This window comes from Phyllobates terribilis, unplaced genomic scaffold (genome assembly GCF_046119375.1).
Source record: "Phyllobates terribilis strain yellow unplaced genomic scaffold, ASM4611937v1 Scaffold_41__1_contigs__length_11206878, whole genome shotgun sequence".
Taxonomy (NCBI): Eukaryota; Metazoa; Chordata; class Amphibia; order Anura; family Dendrobatidae; genus Phyllobates; species Phyllobates terribilis.
The window spans coordinates 11,196,719-11,206,879 of NW_027362801.1; the positions used below are offsets into that span (position 1 = coordinate 11,196,719).

At 42.8% G+C, this 10,161-nt stretch overlaps 1 protein-coding gene across 2 annotated transcripts; it reads right to left on the reverse strand.

The window, feature by feature from the left end:
* Positions 1–216: 216 nt before the first annotated feature.
* Positions 217–10,155, reverse strand: LOC141191429 (NAD-dependent protein deacetylase sirtuin-3-like). 2 transcript variants are annotated; one of them, XR_012265420.1, is made up of 7 exons: positions 10,102–10,155; positions 9,868–10,008; positions 8,641–8,873; positions 4,047–4,147; positions 1,489–1,670; positions 524–727; positions 217–419 (listed from the first exon to the last, which is right to left on the reverse strand). XR_012265420.1 is itself a non-coding variant. In XM_073661320.1 (7 exons), exons 2-7 carry the CDS (start codon positions 9,972–9,974, stop codon positions 390–392), a joined length of 837 nt encoding a protein of 278 aa, XP_073517421.1. In that variant the 5' UTR covers positions 9,975–10,008; positions 10,102–10,155; the 3' UTR covers positions 217–389. The 2 variants fall into 2 exon arrangements, 1 of the variants encoding a protein (XP_073517421.1); XM_073661320.1 differs by having other exon boundaries at positions 1,509–1,670.
* Between the last annotated feature and the right edge of the window lie 6 nt (positions 10,156–10,161).

Below are 10,161 nucleotides of genomic sequence, written 5' to 3' on the forward strand. Positions count from 1 at the left end.
AGGTATGGGAACAGAGGCAAAATGTCAAGTTCTTGGAGCACAATGCAAAATTTGTATAGGGCCCAAAGCTACCATGTGTCATTTATAATACTGATGTGGTCTAATGTGGTCATCAAATGTGGTCTCCTTAGGTACCAGAGTGTGACTGCTACTTTTTCACCCCATAGTTATCCCTTTTATGTCCTTACAATAAAGCTTCCTAATTTCCTTGTATTAAAAATACACAACGGACAAAACTACATCTCCCCCCACATATAAGAGAGAGACAGCAATGTCCGAGACCTAGACAACCTCCCACTATGTATGTGACTGATATCTCACAGGAACATTACAAATACGGCCGGAAATGTCATCCAATCCCCAGCAGATTGGCCTCAGGTTTATTCCCGTCATGGATGAAGGTCTTCACTTACAAATTTCTGGAAAACAAAGAAGAGCAGCCGAAAATAATATGAAAGTGATGTGATAGGGATGCTGTCCCACCACCTGTAATAGTACAATGTCGTCCTTTCCTTTTACATACCTTGTTATTTTTTTCTATCTCCTGCAGTTCACGATCCCATCCCAGTAGTTGTACAAGTCTCTTCACCCCGCTGGTGACCTCTCCTAACTCTACTACACTGAGCCCATCTGAATTGTCCAGAAAATGTCCCACGGGGTCCCGATTGATGAGGACTCGTGGTGTAGAGCTCCGCACAGCGTACACCAGGCTGGCAAAAGGTTCCACCTACAAAATCAGATATGTTTTAGATACTTGATAAAAACAGGCTTTAAAGTAGATTAAAATAACTTGATCTTTCCTTAGAAGAGTTTTATGAGACTAAACATCTATCTGCAGCATGGTGGTTCAGTAGTTAGCACTGCACGTTGGCTCAGTGGTTAGCACTGCAGCCTTGCAGCGCTGAGGTCCTGGGTTCAAATCCCACCAAGGACAACATCTGCAAGGAGTTTTTAGGCTCTCCCCCATAAAACATAGTGGTAGCTTACTTGTCTATCAATGAAATGGCCCTTCTCTATCTGTATGAGAATAGATAGGATTGCAAACTATCCTGGTACAACACTGTTGTATAAAATATGAAGATTTCAGCCCACTGATCTAATCTATATGATTCATGCTGCCCGAACCACAGGCCACAAAATCAGAGGCCGGCTCCTGCATTACAAAGATATATATGTTACTCTGAAACACTCAGCTACAATGATAGGTCTCTCCTTATACACAGAGGTAAAGACCTGTCAGTATATGAGCGGGGAGGGAGAGACGCTGGCAGGGACATGCCTCTTGGACTAGTCACCTCGGATGCGCTTTCAGCTGTTTTTACTCTGAAATGCCAGCGGTTCAGAGGAAAATATATATATATATATATATATATATAATGTTTGTAAAACAGGAGTCGGAATGATGAAGCCTGTGCATGAATCAGCTTGCAGGTTCCCATTAATGTGTGATTTCTAATAAGTACATCGGGACTAAGCAAATCAATATACTTTTCTTGTGTCTGTATGACCTCAAGTGATGTGCCCATGACAATCAGAAGATCTGCTCTGGGAAAATCGGTCAGGTGCAGGAAAAATCGGGCAGGTAGCTGTTCTCCAAAAAAGACGATGTCAGGTTTGATGAGACCACCACAAGCTGAACAGCGAGGGTCTTCAGACTTCATTACAGCATCCTGTAAAAATGCAAAAATTAAGACTTCAACATTTTGCTTGGATTTTAATCCAGTAAAAACACATCTGATTTGTCATAAACAAATCCTGCACATGTGAACATGCACTAATAGAATGTGGTTGTGAGTATGAGCCTCCTGAAAGAGGCCACAGCTACTGAGGCATACCGGAGCCATAGAGACATTCACACGGTCTGTAACAGCGTGTAAGTAGGGGGGTATGTGTCACAGAAACATCCACATGATGCCCAGATCCAGGGTACCCCAGCAGACCACTGCCCAGAGAATCACACTGCCATCACTGGCTTGCTTTCTTCCCACCGTACATACTGGTGCCATCTGTTCTCCAGGTAAGTGAAGCACAGCACCTAGCTCTTCACATCATGAAAAAGAAAACGTGATTCATTTAGTGTCTCCCTTTCCCATTCTACCTCCTCATCCCGCCCTCTCTCTGTCTGTGTCCCTCAAGGCTCTGTTCTGGATCGCCTTCTCTTCTCAATCTATACCTTTGGTCTGAGACAACTCAAAATCCCATGACTTCCAGTACCATCTATATGCTGATGATACTGAGATCTACCTCTCTGGCCCAGACGTCACCTCTCTGTTGGCCAGAATCCCGGAGTGTCTATCAGCCATATCCTCCTTCTTCTAATTACGCTTCCTAAATCTCAATGTGGACAAAACAGAACTCATTATCTTTCCTCCATCTCACCTAACTCCCCTACCTGATCTGTCTATCACAATAAATATCACGCTTTCCTCTGTACCGGAAGTCCGCCGCCTCGGAGTAACCCTTGACTCTGCCCTTCATACCGCACATCCAACCTCTCGCCACCCCCTGTCATCTCCAGCTCAAAAATATTTCCAGAATCCATCTTTCCTCAACTCTGAATATACTAAAATGCTTGTGCATGCCCTCATCATCTCCCACCTCAACTACTGCAATATCCTCCTCTGTGGCCTTCCTGCTAACAGTCTCACAACCCTCGAGTCTCTCCTTAACTCTGCTGCACGACTAATTCACCTTTCTCCTCTGCTTCTCCCCTCAGCAAATCCCTTCATTTGCTCCCAATTCCCCAACGTATCCAGTTCAAACTACTAATATTGACTTACAAAGCTATCCGTAATCTTCGAATTAATCTTGCTATATCATCCAACATGTCATCTCCGGTCCTCTAAAGACCTCTTTCTCTCCTCTACACTTATACTATCCTCAACCCATCACCTCCAAGACTTCTCCCAAGAATCCTACGTCCTCTGGAATCCTATGCCCCAACACGTCCAATTGTCTCCAACATTGGGAACTTTCAGATGGAACCTGAAAACCCATCTCTTGAAGAAACCTTACAGCCTGCACTAACTCCACTGCCGCCTCACCACTGCCGGAGCTTCCGCAACTCCCCAGCCTACTGTCTCCTTCCCCACCATCCTGTATTCTGTAAGCCCACGAGGGCAGGGTCCTCGCCCCTCTGTACCAGTCTATCATTGTTACTCTCTTCATTGTAATTTATATGTGTATTTTGTATGTAACCCTTTTTCACATGTACAGCACCATGGAACCAATGGTGCTATATAAATAAATAATAAATCATACCACGCCGGCTTCTACCATTGTCCCATGCTCCAGTTCTGATGTTCACATTCAATGGTGACACGTTCAGAGTGGGCAATGTTAGTATGGGCAGACCTACTGGGCAGTGGCTACTCAGCCCCATACACAACAAGGTGTGATGTGCTGTGAGTTCTGATAACTTTCTACCACAACCAGCATTAACTTTTTCAGCAATTTGTACCACAGAAACTCTTCTGTGGGACTAGACCAGACGTGGTAACCTTTTGTCTACTCAATGATTCTTGGATGGACATGACCTGGTCACCAATTCACAGGACGACCTTTCCGAGACCTCTTTTGTAGGTTCTAACACTTGCACAGCAATGAGAATGCCCCACAAGACTGGCAGGTTTGGAGATGCTCTGATTCAGTTGTGTGGCCATCACACTTTCACCTATGTCATAGTCGCTCACGTCCTTAAGTTTGCCCGCTGTGGTTGCTGTGAACAACTAGGCTAGTATTTCTATAATGATCAGTATCTATGGTGGATAAAAGACTGAAGAAATAGTGTATATTGCTCTATTTTTTCTGGTAAAAGCATAAGCACCATCACAGAAACCAGATGGACCGCATTATGGTCAATGAGGTCTATCAGGCATCATTTGTGCCCATCATGCAGGGAAATCCGTCCCGTTCATAAAGGAGAACAGAAAAATAGAATTTCGAAGGTAAATGTTTTGCATAAGAGACACCCAAAGAATACAAAATGGCTATTATTACCGTATTTCCACCACAGCATACGGCACAACGGGCACAGTACCACTTACACTGAAGGTCTCCCCGGGGTACTCTTTGAGGCACATTGTACATGTGGATGATGCAAATGAGCCATGGGCTTCTACCAACTTCTCAGCGGGAATACCTGCAGCTGAAATACAAAACTGAAGATATAGTGTTATCAATGATTATTTATAGGATATTTTGTCAAATCCAGTGATATGTAGTATGGGAGGTTCAGTAAATATACACACATGGACAAAAATTGTTGGTACTCGTCCAGTAAAGTGAGAAAAACTCACAATGATCACTGAAATAACTTGAATATCAACTAATAAAAATCAGACATTGCTTTTGAATTGTGGTTCAACAGAAAAATTAAAATAAAAAAACTACAGAAAATGGCCTGGACAAAAATGATGGCACCCCTAGAAAAGACTGAAAATTATTTGACCATAGGAACATATAAAACTAAGGTGTAACTTGTAATCAGTCACTCTGCCTATTTGAAGGGTGAAAAGTAGTCAATGTGCTGTTTGGTATCATGGTGTGTACCACTCTGAACAAGGCCCAAATAAAGCTAAGGAGAAAGTTGTGTCAAGAGATTAGAAAGAAATTTATGGACAAACTTGTTTAATGGCGGACAGGGGCAGAAGAGGGCCCCTGTGCAGGAACAATATATAGGTTTATTGCAGTCCAATCACTCATCAAAATGCCAAATTCCAACTGCTTTGGAGGTATAAAGGGGCCCCCTTACCTCTCGGGCCCCTGTGTGACTGCATAGGTTGCTCCAATGATATGTCCAACCCTGAACTTGTTAAAGGTAAAAGCTATAAAATCATCTCCAAACAGCTTGATGTCCCTGTTACTACAGTTGCAGATATGATTCAGAAGTTTAAGGTCAATGGGACTGTAGACAATCTTCCCTGACGTGGCCACAAGAGGAAAGTTAATGACAAATTGAAGAGATGGATAATACAAATGGCAACCAAAGAGCCCATAACAATTTCCAAAGAGATTCAAGATCCAAGCTGGACTTCATATAAGATGACCAAGGAGGAAACCACTGTTGAAAGCAAATCGTAAAAAAAAGAGATGGAATTTGCCAAAATGCATATTGACAAGCCACAAAGCTTCTAGGAGTGTACAATTAAATCTCAAGACCATCAAGGTATTCTGGAACACAATTTTCTGCCCAGTGTCAGAAAGCTTGGTCTGAGTCGCAAGTCATGGATCCTCCATCAGGATAATGGCCCAAACACACCCAAGAATGACTAAGAGAAAAGCATTGGACTATTCTGAGGTGGCTTCTATCAGCCCTGATCTCAATCCTATTGATCATCTCTCGAAGGAGCTGAAACCTGCAAAGGCGTCCTTCAGGCCTGTGCGCCCACGATGAGCTTTTAATGCTGCGTATTTTTGCTGCATCAAAAACGCAGCATCTCTCAGTTTCGGCAGAGAGGATGGGATTTATAGAAATCTCACGCTCACTGTGCTTTTTTTATACTCAGTGCAAACTGACCTGCGGTGCGTGTTTCAAATCCACATGTCAATTTCTCTTGTGGGTACGCTGAGTTTTACGTGCAGATTTTCCCCATAGACTTGCATTAGATGTGAAAAATCCTCAGCTAAAAAACACTTTCGAATTTGTAGTGTGTTTCCGCAGCAGATATGCATCAAAAACGCATGTAATACGAACATGACTGCATCAATAAAGTTTTGTCAAAACCAAATACCAGAAGTATCAAAAACAAAGCAGCTTTATTTAAACAGCAACAAGAGTCAAAAATGCAATGAAAACACGATAAAAACGCATACATTCAAACACACATTGATAAAAATGTACCATATTTTTCAGATTATAAGACGCACTTTTTTCTTCCAAATTTGGGAGGAAAATGAGGGAGCGTCTTATAATCTAAAGTGAGCTTACTGAGGGGTGGTTGCGGTGGAGTAGGGTCACAGGAGGCAGGGTCGCTGCTTCAGGAGGCCGGCAGCGGCAGGAGTGGGGCCATGCTGCGAGTCCTGGGCTCTCATAGGATGTCAACGCCAGTGCGCAAAGTGCAGTTTTCCAATGATTTCTCTGCGGCGGGCTCCGGGAAAATGGCCACCGAAAGCTACTGTTAAAATGGACTATACGACTCACCACCATTTTATTTAAAACATTTGTTTTCCCTATTTTTCACCCCAAAACATGAGGTGCGTCTTATAGTCCGCTGCGTCTTATAGTCCTCAAAATACGGGAAGTACCCTAATTTACAAATTAAGCACAGAAATGGTGAGGAAATTCTGAAACATCAAAAAACTCACCAAAGCTCATCATGGGAACGTAGATGAGCCAGCCAGAGTAATTTGCTCATAAGGAGTGGGCCAAAATACCTGTGGACGGGTGCAGAAGTCTTATAGAGAGTTAGGCCTCATTCACACGTCAGTTATTCCCGTACAAGCGCTATCCATTTTTTTTCACGGATAGCACTCGTACCTCTATGAGACTCTATGAGGCTATTCACATGGCAAATTTTTTCTTCAAACCAAGTGGTCCTTGCAAAATCACGGACAATTGTTAGATACAGTGGGGAAAAAAGTATTTAGTCAGCCTCCAATTGTGCAAGTTCTCCCACTTAAAAAGATGAGAGAGGCCTGTAATTGACATCATAGGTAGACCTCAACTATGAGAGACAAAATGAGAAAACAAATCCTGAAAATCACATTGTCTGATTTGGAAAGAAATTTTTTTCAAATTTTGGTGGAAAATAAGTATTTGGTCACCTACAAACAAGCAAGATTTCTGGCTCTCACAGACCTGTAACTTCTTCTTTAAGAGGCTCCTCTGTCCTCCACTCATTACCTGTAGTACTGGCACCTGTTTGAACTTATTATCAGTATAAAAGACACCTGTCTGCAACCTCAGTCACACTCCAAACTCCACCATGGTGAAGACCAAAGAGCTGTTGAAGGACACCAGAAACAAAATTGTAGCCCTGCACCAGGCTGGGAAGACAGAATCTGCAATAGGCAAGCTGCTTGGTGTGAAGAAATCAACTGTGGGAGCAATAATTAGAAAATGGAAGACATACAAGACCACTGATAATCTCCCTCAATCTGGGGCTCCACACAAGATCTCAGCCCCTGGGGTCAAAATGATCTCAAGAACGGTGAGCAAAAATCCCAGAACCACACGGGGGGACCTAGTGAATGACCTGCAGAGAGCTGGGACCAATGTTACACAGGCTACCATCAGTAACACACTACGCCAGCAAGGACTCAGGTCCTGCAGTGCCAGACGTGTCCCCTGCTTAAGCCATTACATGTCCGGGCCCGTCTGAAGTTTGCTAGAGAGCATTTGGATGATTCAGAAGAGTATTGGGAGAATGTCATATGGTCAGATGAAACCAAAGTAGAACTGTTTGGTAGAAACACAACTTGTCATGTTTGGAGGAGAAAGAATGCTGAGTTGCATCCAAAGAACACTATACCTACTGTGAAGCATGGCGGAGGCAACATCATGCTTTGGGGCTGTTTCTCTGCCAAGGGACCAGGACGACTGATCCGTGTACATGAAAGAATGAATGGGACAATGTATTGTGAGAGTTTGAGTGCAAACCTCCTTCCATCAGCAAGGGCATTGAAGATGAAACGTGGCTGGGTCTTTCAGCATGACAATGATCCCAAGCACGCCGCCAGGGCAATGAAGGAGTGGCTTCATAAGAAGCATTTTAAGGTCCTGGAGTGGCCTAGCCAGTCTCCAGATCTAAACCCTATAGAAAACCTTTGGAGGGAGCTGAAAGTCCATGTTGCCCAGCGACAGCCCCAAAACATCACTGCTCTAGAGGAGATCTGCATGGAGGAATGGCCCAACATACCAGCAACAGTGTGTGCCAACCTTGTGAAGACTTACAGAAAACGTTTGACCTCTGTCATTGCCAACAAAGGATATATAACAAAGTATTGAGATGAACTTTTGTAATTGATCAAATACTTATTTTCCACCAAAATTTTAAAAAAAATTCTTTCCACATCAGACAATGTTATTTTCAGGATTAGTTTCCTCATTTTGTCTCTCATAGTTGAGGTCTACCTATGATGTCAATTACAGGCTTCTCATCTTATTAAGTGGGAGAACTTGCACAATTGCTGGCTGACTAAATACTTTTTTTCCCCACTGTGTTGTTGGATCAAAATCGGCAATGCATGTCTATGGGTGAGTGAAAAATCTGACAGCATTTGGATGCGATCCTTGTACTGTCCGTTTTCTACAGACTGATAGATAGAAGTTGAAGGAACTTTCCAAAATGTCAGCGACAAACGTGGGTTTTTCTTACTTCAACAGAAGGGTACCGACAATTTTTAATATAATATATATTAATATATGGACACTTTGATCTACAACATTTAAAGTCTAATCTAATCCCAAAAAATGTTACAAAGGTGGGAGGACATAAAAAGACCCTTTGTCTACATTCTAGCGGATTTCTTGTCTTGTAATAATAAAGGATCAGTATTACTGAAAAAAAAAAGGGTGAAATTTTGTCCAAACAATTGACTGCATCATACGCGCCCCGTCTTACAGGACACCCACAATGCGGGGTTTCCATGCTACCTGTCCAGGGTAGAGGTTTGCATGACTAGGTTATAGCCCCTCACCTCGCTCCAGTCCATCGATGTTCTGTGTGTACAGTCGCAGCAATACTCCTTTGTCATGTAGCAGACGCAGAAAGTAATGCGCTGAGTTGGGATGATGGCGTCCCGGTAGCAGCTCTTGGGACAGACGCAGGAAGGGTTTGGGTTCACGTAAAAAAAAGCCGAGATCAAATATAGCTTCAGGATATGGGAGGGAATACTCCTGCAGTTTACTGTACAGTCCACTAGTAGGAGACCTGGAGCAAGAAAGAAACAAATGGGATAAAAGACTAATGGTTGATCAAATGCATCTTGCACAGACCTGGCAGGGGCTATAAATCTGGTGGGAAAAATTACATACATTTGGCAAGTGACAGGTTCTCTTTATAGGGAATTTGTCAGCAGGATTTCACCCCCAAACTATTTATATGTACATGCAGCGCTTTTAGTGACAAGTCCAGCAATACTTTTACATGGACAGTCCTTTCCTCCGTTACTGAGAAATCAGGGTTTGAATTGATATCCAAATGAGGCTTCAGAGCTATGGTAGATCTGAAGCCTCCATCACTCTAGCTCTATTCCTCGCCCAGAGCCGTCTCCTCCTTCTTGACCGACAGCCTCTATGCCGTGTGACTTCAGACAAAGGAGTCATCACCAGTCAATCAAGAGGAGGCAGCTCTGGACGGGAAATCGAGCTGGAGTGACTGAGGCTTCAGATCTACCATAGTCCCTCAGCCTCATTTGCATATCAATTAAAATCTAGATTTCTCAGTAATGGAGGAACAGACTGGTCATGTGAAGGTATTGCTGGACTTGTCTTTGAAAGAGCTACATGCACATATAAATAGTTTGGGGTGAAATCCTGCTTCCAGATTCCCTTTCAGTTGGCCATATATTGAGATTTTCTCAACAACTTATGTTCATGTTTGATCTGTGACATTTAGACATCAAATATCTGCCGGGATCTTTGACCTGATCTGGTCTTTCATCTATGGTCATCAATCAGACTGGGAGAGCTTTCTATATAATGTTTTTTTTTTAAATATTACAATTATTTTGATATTTTATGCACTTTATAAATCCAGTGATCATTTACATTCTGCAGTAGACAAAATCTTAAATTGCTAGTATTCATAAATATATTGATCAGGCATAACCTACAGTATATAGTGCTAACATATGGTGCAGCATAGGATGCTGCTATGCCTATAGGGATCAGTATATGATTTCCATCTTACACCCATGCTTTACCTGAAATCTGGGATCCCACTGTCTGTGCTGATTCCAGCACCAACCATGACTAATATATGTTGGTAGAAGCCGTCCTTTATTTTCTTGGCCACATCCGTGATGGACATAGAGCTGCTCCTAACGCTATGGGCTCGCACCCAGCTGTGAGAAAGCGGAGATTAATTCTGGTACTTTGTGTAATATACATTCATGTCCTATGGATACACAATCTCCGTTACTGTATATATTACTTGCCTCGGACATGAGCTAAGCCCAGTTTTACAGCCATTCGATAGTGAGATCTTGCTTCTTCCA